General features: G+C 44.2%; 1 protein-coding gene across 1 annotated transcript in view; it reads right to left on the bottom strand.

Moving 5' to 3' along the window:
- Nucleotides 1-20,194, bottom strand: part of STAM (signal transducing adaptor molecule) — a 78,907-nt gene that overhangs the window by 19,574 nt on the left and 39,139 nt on the right. Inside the window, exons 3-7 of the mRNA XM_045007776.1 lie at nucleotides 7,022-7,097; nucleotides 6,837-6,932; nucleotides 5,698-5,844; nucleotides 5,262-5,352; nucleotides 712-904 (exon numbers count right to left, since the gene is read on the bottom strand). Of these exons, the coding sequence (XP_044863711.1) occupies nucleotides 712-904; nucleotides 5,262-5,352; nucleotides 5,698-5,844; nucleotides 6,837-6,932; nucleotides 7,022-7,097 (603 nt within the window). The remainder of the gene's footprint in view (nucleotides 1-711; nucleotides 905-5,261; nucleotides 5,353-5,697; nucleotides 5,845-6,836; nucleotides 6,933-7,021; nucleotides 7,098-20,194) is intronic.

Here is a 20,194-nt window from a genome sequence, read left to right as displayed (position 1 = left end):
GTGTTTGGATAAAAAAAAGGAAACCAGACACTCTGATTAGAAAGCAAATGTTCCCTGGAGAAGAAGAGGAGTTACTTGTTGCTCTATGAATTAAAATAAGAATTAAAGATAAATGCTGCTCATTGATAGTACTACTTAATTTTGGACATTTAAATTTTAACAACAAGAGAATAAGGTGTTTTGAACAGGGACTTGTTATGTTTATACTGCACATAGCACAATGGAGCACTGACTCTGCTTGGAACCTCTAGATGCTACCATAGTATAAATATGAAATAGTCAAACAATTCTAATAATTACTATTCATTAGCACTGACATTGCTCTTGGAAAATTTAAATTTGTGTATAATAAAAACCTTTTTGCTAAACAAACTGGAAGATATCCAAGAACTTTGAAATAGCTACATCCCTGGACCTATTTCTTCCTCAGAAGCAGGTCTACAAACATTATAATTAAAGCAACCCGAGTACAAGAAACTGATTAAGGAAAATAAAATCCAATCCTGAGAAACAATAAACCTCCAATAGAGGAATAAAAGCATACCAGCATTGGAGTAGTGCAATATATGATCACAACATTATACATGATTGTAATGTAGAAAAATATAGTAACTATAGAGTTTGAAGATTTAGAATTTATTTTAATATTCAACATTTGTCTGAGAAATGTACTTCAAGCATGCATTTCTTGTGAACATTTATGTAAGTTACCTGTCATCAAGTACAGTTATAAGTTCTCCAGCTTTAAATGTTAATTCATTATCTTCAGCAGCTTCAAAATCATAGATCGCGCAAACCTTTCGGCCCTCATGTTTGTGATTCGTTAAGAGGCTTGACGCGCTCGGATACAAACTGGAAAGTGTTGTTTGCTGTGGCCTTTGTTCTTTTAAAGACAATTCAATGGCTACAAAAAGTAAATAATTTCCTTTAAAATTCACAGATACAAAAAGGGGCAGGTGTAACAATTTGTAAATTTTAGTCTATGCTAGTTTTGTAGTATAACTCTGCATTTGTCGCACAATACACAATTTCTTCCCTTTGTTTAGAAATAACTACACTGAGCAAAAACACTAACTTTCATCATCTTAAAGCTAGTGGGCAAAATCTTGCTCAAGGTGAAGTCAATGAGAGCTTTACTATAGCATTCAATGGGAACAGGATCAGTACTCAATACTTAAACATAAAGGCCCCAGTCCAAAGAAGTCAGGGCGAGTTTTTCCCATAGGTTTATGTACCTGTGGGTTTGATCCAAACATTTGCAACTCAATGAATATTTTTCTTTGGATACATGTAAATTTAATTTAAATTCTTACTAAAAGCTGCTTGAAGTGTTAAAAAAGAAAAAAATATATATTGCTATTTTTAAAAAATCCAGTTTTAACAATTTATGGTTACAAGTTACATTTGGTAATACAAAAATCCTTGAAGCTGTCATCTGTCAAAGGTCAGAAATGTCCACTAACTATTAGTGCAAAAACTTTATACATACAATGAATACAAAGAATCTATATATCCTTTGCTAACTTGCTTAGTCAAATAGCATATGTCTACACTGCAACATAAGCCAAGGATTAAATTCAGGTTCAAGCCTAACCCCCCCTTCTATCTTCACTGAAATTATGCTAACCCAAGGCTCAGACTCAGGGTCCCAGCCCAAGTCAAGACGGGACACTCAGAGTTTGAACCCTATTGCGTTGCAACGTAGATGCAGCCTTGCTTGACTAGTGTCCTGGGAGTCCTCCAGAAGTATCCCACAATTCCAAGGGCCAACTTCCTCTGTCCTCTCTATCTCAACAATCTCCAATCAACTCAAATGAAAACAGAAGCCACCCCACACCCTCTCTTTTAGCATACAACACCAGCTTCATGAGTCAACATTAACCTATTCTCTTCTGATCACTGAGCTGCAAGCACACTATTGGACAGACTCCTGAGTTTGCAATGGATACCAAACAGAACAAGCCTTTTGTAAATTGTGCTGCTTCACGACCACGGGAGCACAGCCTGATTTTGGTGAGACTCTAGTGCAAGGCCACAAAACTGTGGACTTCAGCAAAAGTACCAGTAATGACCATGTGTCCCAGCAAAGAGCTAAAAGGCTGGCTAGCTTTGCAGATTTTCCGGACATGTGATCAGTGCAGGGAGCGTATTAAGAGATTGAAGAGTGAGTACCAGAAGACGAGAGACAAGAACCACATCTTGGGCAATTCACCAATGTCATGGCTGTTTTATCAGGAGTTTGACCGAGTGCTGGGCACTGCATCCAGCAAGGAGTCAACCATGGTGCATGACGATCTGGTCAGCCAGAATGGTGCCCTGCTTGTCCCTGAATCCAGCATGGGGACTGATGGGAGCCAGCAGCAGGTGACTCTGTTTATGAAACCAATCACAAAGAAGGCTGTGGAACAGAATTAACAGCAAATTCTAGGTCCCTACTCCGAACAGCTTTTTCATCCTCCCCCACCCCAAGGAACATCCCACTGCGAGCCTGCAGAAAAGGTGGGGGAGACCAAAGCCTCCCCAGAGCCTGTTAAGTTTCTGACTCCAAGTAAAAGTTTATTACTACAATAATGGAAGGGATTTCTGCTCTGTGAACCAATGCACAAGTTATGAAAAGCCCTGGCTGGCAGCATGTACCTACTAATGGCAGATTGTTTCAGAGCACTTTGAAATCTCCTTCCCTCCCTCCACTCCCCCACCCACCACCACACGGAGTTCAAGATGGAAATCGGGAATTGAAAACAGTAAAAAACCTGCTTTAAATGGTTTTTTAACTGTAAAGTCACAGATGTTTGCCAGGGTCAGCCATGTTTTCCTTTCAGTAGTAAGAGCTTGAAATCTGCCACTCTGTAATCACTGAACCATCTATGGAGCCACCTGGAAACAGTGAACTGCGTGTGTGTTTTTCGGAAACTGTCTTCTATTTCCAAATCTAGTCCATTTCAGTTAGAGATAGTCCATGCTGTCTGTGAGTCACAAAATTATTTCTCCCAAGTACAAGTAGGATGATATTTTTTGTCCAGAACTGTGCCGGGGATGGGGAAGAGGAAGGCTGTAGAGGTCTGCATGCAGCAACATCAGGGTAAGCTATGTGTGAACTAATGCTGCATCCTGTTAATTCTCTTATGGACTCTGACCCAATCCTGATTATTGATAGCTGCAAACCTTTCCTGAAGCAGAAACTCTCGATATGCAGTTACACTGCAGGAAAGGGCATATTTCCAAGGGCCACCTCAGTAGCTGACTAGCCCACTCCACTCACAGATGTGCTGTTCAGTCACTATATGTTTTAATACTTCTGCTGCATACACTGCAGGTTTCCCACCAACTGCTTGGAATAATATCTTCCTTTAGCAATAGGGCACCACCATAAGAAAAGTTATGTCCTTCAAAATGTGAAAGGCCTGAAATCATTTTTAAAGTCTTTTGCACCCAAGGGCACAATCTGCCACCACTCCACCCCCTCTCTAGCCAAGCAGTTATGCAATTCTAATAAAACAGAAAAATATTGTAATTTTACACTTGCCATTGTCTCTGCACTTTGTAACTGCGATTAACCAGGCTGTGTCCAGAGAATGTAGACTGAAGCATCCCGATCATGAAATATAGTGGTTCGGTTTTTAAATAACATTTTATCTCATGGAGATTTCACAAGAATTAGACCCTGCTACCTTGCATCCGGCCCTTCAGACGTTTTAATCCGGCCTTCGAGCTCCCACCTGGTAGCAGGGTTCGGGGCTTGTTTCGCTCCATGTGGCTCCCGGAAGCAACGGTATGTCTCCCCACCGACTCCTACACATAGGGGAAGCCAGGGGGCTCCGCACGCTTCCCCTGCACCAAGTGACGCCCCCACAGCTCCCATTGGCTAGGAACTGAGGTCAATTGGAGCTGAAGGGGCGGGGCTTGTAGATGGGGCAGCGCAAAGAGCCAACTGGCAATGCCTCTGCGTAGAAACCAGAGGGGGAACATGCCGCTGCTTTCAGGAGCTGCTTGAGGTAAGCGCCACCCGGAGCCTGCACCACTCCTGCGGCCCAATCCCCTGCACCAGCCCTGATCCCCCTCCCACCCTCCAAACCCCTTCGTCCCAGCCTGGAACACCCTCCTCCACACCCAACTTCTCATACCCAGCCCCACCCCAGAGCTCACATCCCCGCCCCAGCCTGGAGCCCCCTCCTGCACCCCAAATTCCTCATTTCTGACCCCACCGCAAGAATCCACACTCACGGCTAGAGCCCTCACCCCCTCCTGGACACCAACTCCCAATTTTGTGAGCATTCGTGGCCTACCATGCAATTTCCATACCCAGATGTGGACCTCGGGCCAAAATGTTTGCCCATCCCCATGCTACAGACTTAAATCAAAAGGTCGTTCTTCTTGCTAAAAATATAGAGGGCCAGATCTTTGGGAGTCTTGTCACTGCTAGCATGTTTTGGTTTAAAAAACTGATAATTGGCCCAGGTAGGATCAACCCAGCACAAGAATGATCCTGCTGAGGTGTACAACTGGCATAGGAGCTCATGAATAACACAAGCTCCTTGCTGCCTGAGTAAGGAGAGAGGAAAGATGCAAGGCTACTGAAAAGGAGGTGCTGGTCAGGACCCCACTACACTATCACAATTCTGGACTAGTTTTTTGGGCCCATCATGGCAATTACCATCCAGTGTAACTTAGAGCAGCTTCTAGACTACTCTAAATGCATGGTGGAGAGAAGTGCACAAAGTAGCACTATGATTGGGGTAGTGCAAGCAAAAAATTTAAGCCAGCTTTGCACACCACTTGCACTGTGTGCATTGCTGATCCTATCAAGTTTTGATACTCCAGACAACTAAGGTGCCTCATCTACCCCCCAATGAGGGAGAAAACCAAGTAAAGGATTTCCACTAAGTCTTTCAAAGTGAAGCTCTCCTTGAGATCACATTTAACTATCAGGCTATTACAATGTCACTTCACTTTTTCACTTCACTAATTCAAAAAGCAGAGAATGATTTTTTTTTTAATACCTATAAGTTAAAAGGAGAAAACGATTTTTAATACCTATAAGTAAAACAAAGTGTTTTTTTAATCTTTTCCATGTTTTTTAAATATTTAAAATGGAAATAATCATAACTATGTTTACATAATCATAAACATAATCAGTCCATAAATATACTATTACACACAGGAAAGGAGGCAAAACAAAACCATCCCTTATGCAATATGTATTTAGTAGATATTAACAACTATAGCATAAAGTAAATAGATCAGAAAATAAATACACTCACCTTTTGCTAAATCTTCCTCTTCCTTTTTGTTAGCTGCCGTACCAGGATCTTTGGCAACTAGAGCTGGGCTTGCTTTTGCTTGTTCTGCAGCCTAGCCAAACACCAAAAAAGTGAAAGTTAATTACAATGGACTTTATGGCAGTGCATTAAACAAACTATTTTGTTCTGTCATTGTTTCAACCAAATTTCATGAGGCCATTTATTTTAAAATCCAATGTAAATCACAGCATGCACTCTTTAAAGAGCATTCAATTTTTGTCTAAAACAGAGGAATTCTTAACGTTTCTATAAGTTGGCATTTTGTTTCTAAAATGCATTATATAACTTTTAAAAGTAAACCTACAAAACTGCAGACCTCGAAGATAAACAGAATTTGTATGAAATTCCAAGAATTCACTCATCACTTCAATTCACAAGCTTTTGCATATTATTATACCTGTGAACCAACAGCTGGAAATGTAACTCCTTGTTCCTTAAGATTTTTTATCATGGCAGATATTAGACTAAGCTGTGGGTCGTTCTTGAATTCATCTGTCCATTCCACCATGAGGGCTTTTAGCTTTTCACAGACTTTTGGATGACCCTGGAAATGGCAGAAGTTAAGTTATATAATTTAGGAATCTGCTCCTAATAATTTCTTATTAAAATTAAATTTAGTATCTCAAGAAGTACACAAAATAATCAAATTGATGCACTCTTAATTCTCTTCATTTCCTATCCCAACGAAGTTGCATACAGAAAAAATTAAGGTGGAGAGTTTCTTCAAGTGTTTAACCATTAGTGTTGTCTGATAACAAGAACAGACTGAAGAACCGTGACATAATCACAATTGGTAAGGACTCTATCAGCATTAAAATTGTATTTTAAGAACATTTAAATTTTTTTACTGCCATATCCCACATCCAAGATAAAATTCCACCAACTGAGGGGTGGAGACGGCCCAGAGGCAGACCCGCTAGTACATGGATGCATCAAGCCTATTTCAGTGTTAGACTTTCAGCCCATCAAGCCCCCTGCGGCTGCAGAAGAATGGACCAAATGGTGAACGATTGCTATGGCTGACCATTTGGCTAAGTGTTGAAGAAGAAGACAACGACGACTGCCATAGCCTTAGAAACTTATTCAAATCTAACTGATCTTTCACCAATTTTTCAGTTCTCTGTCAAAATTTTAAGAGATCTAGGCAATGGAGTCCTACTATTTGCTGTTTCACATACACAAGAAAGACATGTATTACTATGAGATGTGTCATCTAAAGTATCTAGAGAAAGAGAGAATCATGCTCATAGCTACTACAGAAGTCTCAATGCATAAATAAAAGTCAATTTAATCTTTTTTTTTAAAAAGAGTTCTAATGCATACACTCTGTTCCCACCACAACCTGACAAGCAACCATTTCCTTACCAACCCTCACTCACTATAGCCTCAGCCATCCCTCACATCTGTTAAAATTCACATCCCCATACAATTTCCAATCCCCAATAGCACAGATTCCATCCCACCTCTCAGAAAGGTATTTCCCCCATCTAATTCAGATTCTATCATGAAATCCTACAAAGAAACACAATACATTACCTTATTCAATACGTTGCTTACTTCACTAGCAAAATCTCTCGAACATACTTCTAAATGAAAGATTTTACCACAGTTTGATACGCATGCTCCTAGAAGCTGAAGAGAAAAAGAAATTAAAAAACAGCCATGCATTGTACAACATAGCTTTGCAGGAGGAAAAAGGAAGGAAGGAAAAGGCCACCTACTGTTAGTGCTTGCATAGCAACATGAGGATCCTTATGGTTCACTCTCTTCATAATAGACCGAAGGCAATCCTTAGGCCTAATAATTAAGGGGGAAAATTACAACTTTGAAATACTACAGTCCATGAACCACAACTCATTATGAGGGAAAAGGCAGAAGTAAAGCAAGCTTTACATAAATATCAGGAAAATAATTCTTTCTTAGCTTCAAAGACAAAAAAACATTTTTGTCCATGTTGCAATTTTAAGAACTATACTATACCTTTAGCAGTTCTACTTTCCCAAACATTTCTATGTGCGAGATCGTTAGATTTCTGAATTAGGAGGAGTTCCCCATTAGGCTAAATTTATTTTATCTTTTGAATTATAGTTTTGTATAGTCCATCTACCTTTATGAAAAAAAAACTTAATTTTTTAAAAAACATTCATAAAGTAGCAAACATTGTATGTTGCATATACTGTGTAAAATACAGCATAATTTCTGTGAAGACCAATTTCTAGCTAGATGTAGTTTGTCTCTGCATATTCAGATTTTCTGTATGAGCAGGAAACACATCAATATCCAATTTTAGTTTGGAATAGCTTTCTTTGTGTACATCTACACAAAATAGAAAGGTGAACAAAAACTGTTATAATCTGATGGTAATATATAGCTGGCTACATATTCTATACCTGAGTATTTCATGTTGTAATATGAATGGAATATTGCAGGTCCAATGCAATCTTTCATTTGGTCCATTTATGGTTTTTGTCTCAGATAGCCTATAGTTTTAATTGTAGTTTCTAACAGCTATATTTCGGGGCGGGGGGGCGGAAATCTTATTAGCCAACCTAAAAACCCTTGCGAGTGTTTTGTCTGGGTTTTTTTTGTTTTGTTTTTTTTAATTAAGAGAATTGCTCAGTGATAGAGTTTCCTGCAGACAGGAGTCCTGCAGAGTTACACACTGCAGGAACAGACCCTAATTCTTTCCCAAACAGGATCGTACATTCATTTGTGCTTGCCTCCTCTCCACCCATTTCATGTACTAGACTCTCTACCACCTCTTACCAAAAGGCAAATACTCTTCCTCACACTCTTGACAGACTAGACTCATCTGCACCCCACAGGTCCTAATCTGGCCACTCTTCCTACCACAGCAATCCATATCTGGACAATGTAAGCTTTGCACAGTACCCAGGGGCTTTGTGTGCATAATGCTGTGTTTTGTGTTGTGTTATAAACATCTTAAAAGAAACACCTTGTATACACTTCTAAAGATAAATCATATATTGCACATTATCTTTAAGTGAATATATGTCTGTTTTTGGATTCTCACACAATGTCTTTGTAATTCTTATATGCAACCACTCAAAACATATGAAAGGATAGTCTACTTGTTAGGGATCTTGGAGAAATGAAGATGAAATTTCTATTCATATCTCTGTTGGAGATATTCCAAGCCAAAAGAGATTTAGAAAATGTTCTTTAAAAGTAAAGAATATAATTTGTAACCCCCATATGCCTTCCATTTGCCCCATACTTTCTAGAAAAATTCTACCCTGGCATGACATCTGATATATGAATTTTGAGATGGATTGCCTTGGTTTTTCTGAAACTGGGGAAAGAGGAGCAGTGGCTTGGAATATATACTGTATATATATTATTGGTATACGAAACTGGTTGCTGCGGTGAAGGTACTAGTACTCCATAATAAACACACCTCCATACTCCCCAAAAAAGTGAAAACAAGAGTTGAATGTTTAGGGTTCTATTTTATATACCTTTAGCTTTTTTTACACCTATCACTAATACCTACAACAAAGCAAAGAAGATAGCTCCCTATACTTTTTAAGCAATAGTGAATTCATTAACTAGTGACACGAATAAGCCTTTCAGTAAATATATAGTCACTTTAAATCACCTTTTTTCTGGGGGACTCTAAAGTGTATAAAAGATACAGGTCACAGATCTGTAAAATCAAATTTCCAAGAAGGGAACTGGTTTGCTGAGGGGTGCACATTTTTAGAAGCACCTGGGGCAAACTGACTGCTTTTCCCACCTCCTGGGGCAACAGCAATCCAAGACAGCAATCCTGTCTGCTGCAAGAGACAGGCAGAGTTCTCTCCCTCTCCCCTGAAGAGCTGATACTATTTCCACCAAAGAGGGAGAAGGAAAAAAATAACCTTTCCATAACTGTTGTTCAAGATGTGTTGCACGTGTCCATTCCTATGTAGGTGTGTGCTCGCCCTGAGCACAGATGCCGGAAATTTTCCCCTCAGTGGTATCTGTTGGGTCGGCTCTATTCCCCACCCCACACACCCCCGCCGGAGTTGCACACTCATAGCACCGGTATAAAAGGGTCCTGCTGACCCCTGGTCCCTCAGTTCCTTCTTTCAGGCCCACTGTGAAGAGGGGTTGGAGGGCGGGTTTTGGAAGGAAATGTTCGTTCAACACACCTCGAAGAACAACAGTTATGGAAAGGTTAGTAACCATTTTTCCTTCGAGGGCTTGCACATGTCCATTCCAATGTAGGTGATTCCCAAGCAGCTGTCCAGGTGAAGAGTTTGGAGTCTATTCACACACTGACTTGCAACACCACTTGGCCAAATCCAGCATTGTCCCTAGCCTGGTGGGCAATGGTGTAATGAGAAGCAAAAGTGTGCACTAACGACCACATCACCAATCTACAAATATCCTGGATAAGAACTTGTGCTATGAATGCTACCCAAGATGCTTGGGCCTTTGTGGAATGTACTGTCAGGGCAGGTGGAGCAGAAACCTTTGCCAGGTCATAGCATGTGTGGATGCAGGATGTGATCCATGATGAAATTCTCTGGGCTGAAACAGGAAGACCTTTCATCCTGGCTGCAATGGCTACGAATAGTTGAGTAGTTTTCCAAAATGGTTTAGTCCTTTTTATGTAGAAGGCCAGTGCATGTCTAATATCTAGCAAATGGAGGCTTTGTTCTTTCCTATGGGTATGTGGTTTCGGATAAAAGATCAGCAGGAAGAGAGCCTGTTTACTATGGAACTGCAAAACCACTTTCGGAAGGAAGGTTGGATGAGGACGCAATTGGACCTTGTCCTTGAAGAATACTGTGTATGGTGGTTCTGATGTTAGGGCATGGATCTCTGAGACACTTCTGGCAAAAGTAATGGCCTGGTGGTCACATCCAGGACACAGAGGAGAGAACGTGTTGCCAGCAGCTCAAATGGGGGTTCTGTCAGTTTTAATAATACCAGCTTGAGGTTCGAGGGAGAGATTGGTTGTCGTACAATCTCTCAAACCTTAAGAAACCAATTAGAGATGTTGTTCAAGAACACAGATCAGCCATTCACTCATGGGTGAAAAGCTGAGATTATGGCCAGATGGACTCTAATAGATGTCACAGTTAGACTTGTTGCTTCAGGTGTGGTAAGTAGTCCAAAATGAATAGTATCGATGATTGCGTAGGCAATACTCTCTTCTGCACGGACCAGACAGAGAACCTCTTCCACTTTGCCAGGTAAGTAGCTCTGGTGGAGGGCTTCCTGCTCCCTAGTATGACCTCATGGACATGCTCCGAGCATGCTAGCTCTGTGGGGTTCAGCCACAGAGCTTCCAGGGCATCAGATGGAGGGACTCGAGGATCAGGTGATGCAGGCAGCCGGGGTCCTGCGAGATTAGGTCTGGATACAGAGGCAGAAAGATTGGTGTCCACTGAGAGGCCTAGAAGCGTGGCAAACCAATACTGGCAGGGCCATGCAGGGGCTATCAGGATGACTCGGGCTCTGTCTCTTCTGATTCTTAGCAAGACCCTGGGTATGAGAGGAATAGGAGGAAACACATAGAAGAGATGACCCATCCAAGGGAGGAGGAAGGCATCTGCGAGAGATCTGGGGCTGTGACCCAGGAGGGAGCAGAACTGCAGACATTTCTTGTTATGCTTTGTCGCGAACAGGTATATCTGGTGCATTCCCCACCTCCGGAAAATGGTTTTCATGACATCTGAGTGAATGGATCACTTGTGATGGCTGGAGAAGGATCTGCTGAGGTGATCTGCTAGACCAGGCCTGCACAACTCATAAAGCGGCGAGGGCCACATTACTCCAAAGAAAACAGCTGAGAGCCGAAACCCTCCAGCCCCGCGGAAACACCCCCTCCCCCCAGCACCTCCGGGCCACGCGGAAACACCCCGCCCCAGCGCCGCCCAGCCCTGCAGAAACAAACCCTCCTTCCCCAGCGCCGCCCCACCAAAACAGCTGTGGGCCAAAAAGGAAGGTTGGGGGTGGGGAGGTGATACTTGATTTTAAATCAACCAGGGGCTCCCAGCTGAAGAAGTGGCTGGGAGCCCTCAGGGGCAAATTAAAGGGCCCGGGGCTCTGTCGGCCAGGGGAACTGGAGCTTTGCGGGGCTGGGGCAGGGATTTAAAGGGCCCAGAGTTCCTGCCACTGAGGGGAGCCCGAGCCCTTTAAATCCCAGCCCCAGCCCGGCCGCCGGAGCTGGGGTGAGATTCAAAGGGCTCTGAGCTGCCTGCAGCCGCGGGGAGCTCTGAGCCCTTTAAATCCCAGCCGCGGCTGGAATTCAAAGGGCTCTGGGCTGCCCGCAGCCGCAGGGAGCCCTGAGCCCTTTAAATCCCAGCCCCAGCCCGCGGCCGGGATTCAAAGGGCTCTGGGCTGCCCGCAGAGTGCTGTGTGTGCGGGATTTAGAGTCCCCCAGCGGGCCTCACAGTGAGCCTCCGCGGGCCGCATGCGGCCCACGGGCTATATGTTGTGCAGGCCTGCACTAGACTGTTCTGCGATCCCGGCAGCTAGGAGGCCTCAAGGTGGATCGAGTGGGCTATGCAAAATTCCCACAAGCAAAGCACTTCTTGACACAGGGGAGAGGAACGCACTTCTCCCTGTCTGTTGATAAAAAACATCACCGTTGTGTTGTCTGTGAGAATTGACATATTCTTGCCTGCCACCTTAGGCTGGAATGCCTGGAAAGCCAAGCCCACTGCCCTGAGCTCCCTTACGTTGATGATGCAGGGAGCACTCTTCCTGAGACCAGAGGCCCTGAGTTCTGAGGGAACCCAAGTAAGCACACCAGCTCCTCACTGAAGCTTCTGTAATGAGAGATACTGATGGTTGGAGCCTTGAGAACAGGACTCCTGCATGCACCATAAGGGGGTCTAGCCACCATTTGAGGGAGGCAAGCACTGACAGGGGAACTGTGATCACTGTGTCCAAATGGTGTTGGCTTAGCAAGTATACCATTGCCAGCTATGACTGGAGAGGCTGGAGTTCAAGTCTTGCATGCAGCACCACACAGGTGGATGAGGCCATGTGGCCTAGGAGCTTCAAGCAGTTTCTTGCTGTCGTAATGGGATGATATCTGAGGCTCTCTATAAGCATCACTACTGCCTGGAACGCCCTGCTCGGAGGAAGGCTCTGGCCAGTTATCAAGGTAAGGGTAAAGCTGAATCCCCTGCCTCCTCAAGAACACTACAACGACCACCAGACACTTCATAAACACCCGAGGGGCCACTGACAGGCCAAACGGGAGAACTGCAAATTGGTAGTGCATGTGGTTCACCATGAATCTGAGGAATCGTCTGTGAAGAAAAACTGAAAAATGGAAGTAAGCATCCTTCAAATCGAGGTCACTGTAACAGTCCCCTGGAGGGAAGGGATGATGGAAGCCAAGGAGACCACGCAGAACTTTAGCTTCTTCATGTATCTGTTGAGCTTTGGGAGATCCAGAATCAGTCTGAGACCACTGTTGGCTTTCGGGATTAGGAAATATCAGGAGTAGAAGCCCCGGCCCCTTGACTCCGGTGGACCTCTTCCACAGCTCCCAACCTTAGGAGTGACTACATCTCTTGGGCTAGAATTTTCTTGTGAGAAGGGTTCCTGAAGAGGGACAGAGCGGAAGGGTGGGAAAAGGGGGGAAGAACTGAATTGAAGGGTATGTCCTACTCCTATTGAGCTTAACACCCAGCAGTCTGTCATAATATGGGTCCAAGCCTGACAGAAATGGGATAAATGGTTTACAAATACGGAGTAGGTTGGATCAGAGTCCTGTTCTACTACATCATTCCCAAGCATCCCATCAAAAGGCCTGCTTGGACACCCCCGCCCCCCGCCAGTGTCTTGGGGAGGGGGGTACACAGATGAGGAAGAGGATTCTGGAGGTCTTCTCCTAAAGCCCCTGCTCCTCTTTCTGTGAGAATCCTGCCTGGCAGGCTGCAGGAAGAATCGAGAGGCCAGTTGAGGTTTATAATACTGTGACGGTGCACCCCATAAGGCTTTATGGAAATATGCTTAGGAATGTATATATGACATAACTGGAATATGTTTTATGCTACATATGCCATGGAACATATCTCTGTAAAGGTTATAATCTATTCATCCTATTTGTATGCATGTATCATTTTTGTATTCAAAGTTATGAATATTGGCTGTGTACTTGCTTGATATAGGGCTGGTCCACACTAGCTCTTTAAATCGAATTTAGCAGCGTTAAATCGAATTAAGCGTGCACCCGTCCACACCAGGAAGCCATTTAATTCGACATAGAGGGCTCCTTAGTTCGACTTCGGTACTCCACCTCGACAAGGGGAGTAGCGCTAAATTCGACATGGCTATGTCGAATTAGGCTAGGTGTGGATGCTAATCGATCTTAGTAGCTCCGGGAGCTATCCCACAGTGCAACACTCCGTTGACGCTCTGGACGCCAGTCGGAGCTTGGATGCTCTGACCAGCCACACAGGAAATGCCCCGGGAAAATTTGAATTCCTTTTCCTGTCTGGACAGTTTGAATCCCATTTCCTGGTTGCCCATCGGGGCGAGCTCAGCAGCACCGGCAACGATGCAGAGCTCTCCAGCAGAGGAGTCCAGGCAATCTCAGACTAGAAAGAGATCCCCAGCATGGACTGACCGGGAAGTCTCAGATCTGATTGCTGTGTGGGGCGATGTGTCTGTGTTTTCGGAGCTGCGCTCCAGCAAACGGAATGCAAAGACCTTCGAGAAGGTCTCCAAAGCCATGAGAGACAGAGGATACAGCCGGGATGCAATGCAGTGCCGCGTGAAAGTCAAGGAGCTGAGACAAGGCTACCAGAAACTCAGAGCGGCAAACGGACGCTCCGGAGCCCAGCCCCAGACATGCCGCTTCTACGAGGCACTGCATGCCATTCTCGGTGGGTCTGCCACCACTGCCCCACCAGTGTGCGTGGACTCTGAGGATGGGATAGTGTCGACGGACTGTTCCTCGGAGATGTTCGCGGACGGGGAAGATGAGGAGGACGAGGCAGTCGACGGCGCTTTCCCCGACAGCCAGGATCTCTTCCTCACCCTCTCTGAGATCCCCTACCAACCCTCCCCAGACGTTACCACGGACCCTGAATCGGGAGAAGGATCAGTCCGTAAGTGCTTTAAACAAGTTAACATTTATTTATTAAAAGCAGCTAAGACCAACGAGTTAACATTTTTTTAGTAACTAAACAGGGAGAGACATTAGGAGAACAGAAGGTCTACATACAGGGGGATGGAACTTTTATCTTCATAAGAGATCTCCAGGAAACTCTCCTGGAGGTAATCTGAAAGTCTATGCAGGAGGTTCCTTGGCAGAGCTAGCTTATCGTGTGCCCCGAGGTAGCACACTTTGCCTTTCCATGCTATAAGCTGGAACTCCGGGACCATTGCCCTCACGAGCATGGCAGAGTAGGCCCCTGGGTTGTGGTGGCTTTCTTCCAGCATGCGCGCTCTCTCTGCCCGTGAGACTCTCCTCAGGGTGATCTCTCTCGCACACTCCTGCATGAAATTAGAGTAATTGGGGTACTATTAGTAATGGGAGCGCTTAACTGTTCCTTTGCATAACAAGAAGCCTCACTTAACAGCCACGTGCTGCAGTCTACAGAGTGGCAGCATACAGGGATCTTTCCCAGTGAACAGCCGCGAGGGGGTGCAACAGAGTCCGAGTTTATGCTTTCAGGATTGCCTGCATCAAGAGGACAGAGCTGTACATTCACTTCTATGAATCCAAAAGTGTTTGGCTTACCATGCCTTGCTGCTACACGAATTCTTCTTTCCTGCAAAGGTTCTCTGATCTGCAGCCCAATACACCAGGCAATGAAAGCGCATTCAGAGAAATCGAACTTTCCATTAGTGAGTGCGCATGAGACAGGTGCTGTGCATACTCTTGTTCACAGACACCGAGTAGACTATGTTTCTTTGTTTAAAAAATGTATCATTGTAAGAAATTCACTACCTTTTTGACATCACACAGGTGCAACTGTATCATGACCTGATCCACCATGCCCCTCACAGATGATGGCGCAAACTAGAAGGCGTAAGAAAAAGACAAGGGACAAGATGTTTGCTGAACTTATGGGCTGCTCCAGAGCCGAGGCGGACCAGCAGAGCCAGTGGAGGGAGAACCTCACTCAGCAGCACCGCTCACTCTGCGAATGGGAGGACAGGTGGCGTCAGGAGGACCAGCAGGCGACTCAAACGCTGCTTGGACTAATGAGGGAGCAAACAGACACGCTCAGGCGCCTTGTCGATGTTCTGCAGGACCGCAGGCAGGAAGACAGAGCCCCCCTGCACTGTATCTGCAACCGCCCACCCCCGCCTCAAACTCCAATCCCCCCCTCATCAAAAATAACAAGAAGGAGGGTCACCAGGGGCCGTGAAAACTGTCACTGCACCACAGGACAGTGTTAAATTACCCAAAAGCTATCAGTCACTACATTTTGAAAAGTCCTTCCCTTACTGTGTTGTTGATTATTAAAAGTAGTTTTCTGTTACTTACTTTTTCCGTCATGGTTTTTTACACAACGCTGTGTTAGATGTCTTGGGTGGGTCGTTGGGTGGTTGAGGGGGTAGTGTAATGCATAGGACAGTCACCTTTAGCAGGGTACAGAGACGGGGGCTGGATCAGCAGCATGTCACACACACAGTGCAGTCAGTAGGCGGTTAGCTGGTATGGGAGGTGGTTTGCAGGTTTTCTTTCGTTGGGGGTAGTACGTGCATTTGTAGCAGGGGAGGAGGTTACAGATGTCATGCAACGGTCCCTGTAATGGACTGCAGAGCCACGCAGCAGAGGAATCTGTATCCGTCCTCCCCCGCAACAAGGCCACATAGCCCCCGCACACAGAGTCCAAAAAAGGAGGGATGGCAGGATCCGTTGAAACAACCAGTCCGGCACTGCTGACCGGTCTGGGAGCGGGAGCATGTCAAACCTCGACTTTAGAGGCGGTCTTTACATGACCACACACCCTACCCAGCACAGTGTGCTTCCCAGTTTCAACCCTTTAACGCAAAGTCATCAATAAAGACACCGTTGTAAAGCTACAGTGGAGCACGTACTTTAATTTTTAAATGTGTGTTAGAAGTTGGGGAAGCGGGGTGGACGGGGTATGTAACTGCAGAGGCTAGTCAACAGTAACTTGGTAAAGAAACAGGGGCAGGTTCAGCTTCTCTGTGAAGAAACTGAACAGTCACAGTTCACGCTGCTCGCTGCTACTTGAAGAATTCCTTGTCGCTGTGCAAGGTGCCTGGGGCGTGACGAGCCAGGGCATTAGCGGGTAGGCTGGGTCCCCTAAGATCAGTATGGGCATCTGCACATCCCAAGCGTTATTTTGTGGTCCGGGAAGAAACTACCTTCCTGCAGGCGTCTAAGCAGACCAGAGTTCCAGAAAACACGCGCGTCATGAACTTTGCCAGGCCACCCGACGTTGATGTTGGTAAAACGTCCCCCATGGTCCACCACTGCTCGCAGCACCATTGAAAATTAGCCAAATTTCTCAGCAGCTGACTGTGGAAGAGGTGGACGATAAGTTGCGAGGAGCTGACAGCGGCCACAACTGCAGCGGGATCCGTGCTCGCAGTGCTGTGGCGCCCGCGCTGTCACTGAGAAGAAAAGTGCACGAACAGATTGCCAGCTGGCGCTTTCAGGGAGGGATGCTGGGCGTGACTGACGGTTCAATGATGATAGTTACCCAAAACCACCCTCCACACAATTTCCCCCCCCCAGCATGCATTGGTGGGAAATCCCAGCATTCCAATGGGCGGCGGGGAGCGCGGGAACTGTGGGATAGCTTCCCACAGTGCACCGCTTCAAAAGTCGACGCTTCGCCCGTTACTGTGGACTCACACAGTCGAATTAGTGTATTTATTGTGGATACACAACTTCGACTTCATTAGGTCGATTCCAGAAATTCGAATTAAGATGAATCGAAATAGTCTTGCAGTGTAGACGTACCCATAGTAAGGCATTTGGACAGCGTGGAAGAGAAGGGGACCTCACTGCACCACCTCAGGGCCTGGATGGGGGATTGTGGACAGTATTGACTTAGAGGCCAGAATTGTTGGGCTGATATGGGGGTGATGCCAGGCTCACACACATTCCCCCCCACACTTTTCAGACCACTTTAAGCACTGTGCATGTATCATAAATATGGCCCCACCAAATTCCCGGCCGTGAAAAACGTATTACAGACAGTGAAATCTGGTCTCCCACCATGAAATCTGATCTTTTGTGTGCTTTTACCCTATACTACACAGATTTCATGGGGGAGACCAGCTATTCTCAAATTGGAGGTCCTGATCCAAAAGGGAGTTGCATGGTTATTTTAGGGGGTCACAGTATTGCGACCCTTACTTCTGCGCTGCTACTGGTGGCAGCTCTGTCTTCAGAGCTGGGCTCCTGGCCAGTAGCTGCCACTCTCCAGCTGCCCATTGTAAAGGTTTTACTTGTATCCTAACAGGTACCAATAATGTATAAAGTAAAATTAAGAGAAAATGTTGCATTTCCATTGGAATTTTCAAACATATGCTATGGGCCTGTTATATAACTATATGGGGTTTTATTTGAAAGAATGGAGGTTGGAAAAAGTATCACCCCCACACAAGCAACAATTTTTTTTAATATTCCATTGAACAAATCTGAGCTGTGTTCTCTTAACAACAAATTGCTCTTTTCTTTCTTCTCAAATGAATTTACAGTAGGTTTTTTTCCTCTAACACCTAAAAGAGTTTTATAGTATGCATTGATATCTGACAACTAAAATGAAACTCTGGTATAAGTTACACTACTGCTTGGCTAAACTATATTTGGCTGTGTCTATGTTTTACATAAACCTCCCTCTCATATGCAGTAATTATATACTAATTATAGAAAAGGCTGCTACATGGTATGGCTATTACTCAGTACACGTCTTCATAAAACAGATTGAGTAGATCAGTATAAGATAAAGTCAAATTTTTCTCCCCACAGTTACTGCAATACAAACACACACACACTTTGGAATAGCTGTTGTCCATACAATCATTACACATTAATTTGATAACCTTCAATGTAGCTGAAAAAAGGCAAGGTACCTTTTAGGAACAACTGTTATTAACATTAAAGTTAAGATGTATGTAGACCCAAGAAAGTAACATTACAAGGACAAACATTTAGAGGGATCACAATCAACAGTTTGGCCAGCACTGAAAAGTTGTCATAAGTTTGCCAGCCCAGGTACAAAATCTATTTATCCGAAATTTATTACAATTAGGTCCCTGTGTAAATCATGATTTCATGGAGGGCACAGAAATCATGAAGATACCCCAAAACCATGACTATTTTCCATTTTTTTAAAAAAAAGGAAAAACTTCTGTAATAAAGTATTTAAGATAAAAAATTACCTTTAGCTTACAGTGCTGCACCCATGTGTGGAAGAACAGTGTTATGCACATGCACAGCAGAGGTGCACGACAGAAATCTGAAAATGCAATCATTGCTCACTGACAACAGTAGAATGATGCATCTAAAAAAGCTAAAATGGTGTCTGCAGATGATCACACAAAAGCAGTATTTATCAGGGTGTCTTACATAGTGATGTACCTCCTGCAATATTATTGTTGTAATTAAAGAAAATGAGAGTCTAATACACATCTTGAATCACGTAGTCACCAAGAGAGAAAGTCAGGAATACAAACCAATATGGGCAGCTGCTTTACTTGCTAAGAAACAAAACTTGTGACTTCCTTGTTTCAAAATTGCACCAAAAAACGTGAATCTAACTAGAGGTAAATGTTTACGCAAATATCCCTCTTGAAAAACTGGACAACCCGAGGCTAAGGGAATTCTTTGGATGGAATATAGCAAAAGGTGGAGAGATTTCTTCACATCTTAGCTGGATTGATGAATATTTACTTGAAGCTGATGAGCGTCACAAGCAGGATTATGGAACTCATGAAGAAGTCTGGTTGTCTGTGGTCACAGATGAATCAACTGGTGGCCAAGATGAGTATGTGTCGCATAATATTTGTTTTGCAAGGTCTAAATGGTGAAGACACACCTGACTCGGACCAGTAAGCTGTCCTTGCTGATATAATTTATCTACAGGCTGTATGCAATAGCTTGTGCAGTGGTATTGTAGTTAAGTATTTGAATACCTTTGGAATGGATTTTGATTATATCAGTGCATTTGTATCTGAAAATGCATCCTACATGTCAAAAGCTTACAAGCAAGTGCTTCAGGGCTTACAGCCTAACTCAAGCCAGGTCTACAATCAAAATGTAAGACACACCTGAGCGAAATAGTTAAGCCGTCCTAACTCCTGGAGTAGACAGCACAGGGTTGATGGAAGAATTCTTCTGTCGACTTAGCTACCTACCTTGGGGAGGTGGATTAACTGAAGGGAGAACTTCTTTCATCACTGTATTGAGTGTATACACAGCAGTGCAGCTGCAGAATTTCAAGTGTAGACAAGTGCACAGTTCATCTTACCTGCAATGCTCACACAATAGACCTTTCTTAAGACGTTAGAATGACCAATTTCCCACACGCTGACAAGCTAACAATAATAGTCAAAAGGCTTCTCAACATTGTCTGAGCAGAAAATTGCATTTTAAACAGTATCTGCAAAATGTAGTCCAAGCTGTGGGTCCCAGTTTTCCTGTAAAACTGCCCCCTGAACCAGTTAAGACGAGATGGGGAAGCTGGTATGTTGCTATTGAATATCATGCAGTCTACTCCAGTTTTGTGGAGGAGGAAAGAAAATTACACCAGACATGGGAGTATTGAAGAGCTGAAACATCTGCTGGAAAAATCAGAAATTTTACAGATAAAACTTGACTTCATCACAAGACATGGTAAAGAGCTTGTTGATTTAAAATGCAATTTTTACCCTCAATGTTTAAAAACCTTTTTGACTATTGCTGCTAGCTTATCAGCGTGTGGGAA

This window comes from Mauremys mutica, chromosome 2 (genome assembly GCF_020497125.1).
Source record: "Mauremys mutica isolate MM-2020 ecotype Southern chromosome 2, ASM2049712v1, whole genome shotgun sequence".
Taxonomy (NCBI): domain Eukaryota; kingdom Metazoa; phylum Chordata; order Testudines; family Geoemydidae; genus Mauremys; species Mauremys mutica.
The sequence above is the reverse complement of the archived record's forward strand: the minus strand, read 5'-3'. Positions and strand labels throughout refer to the sequence as shown.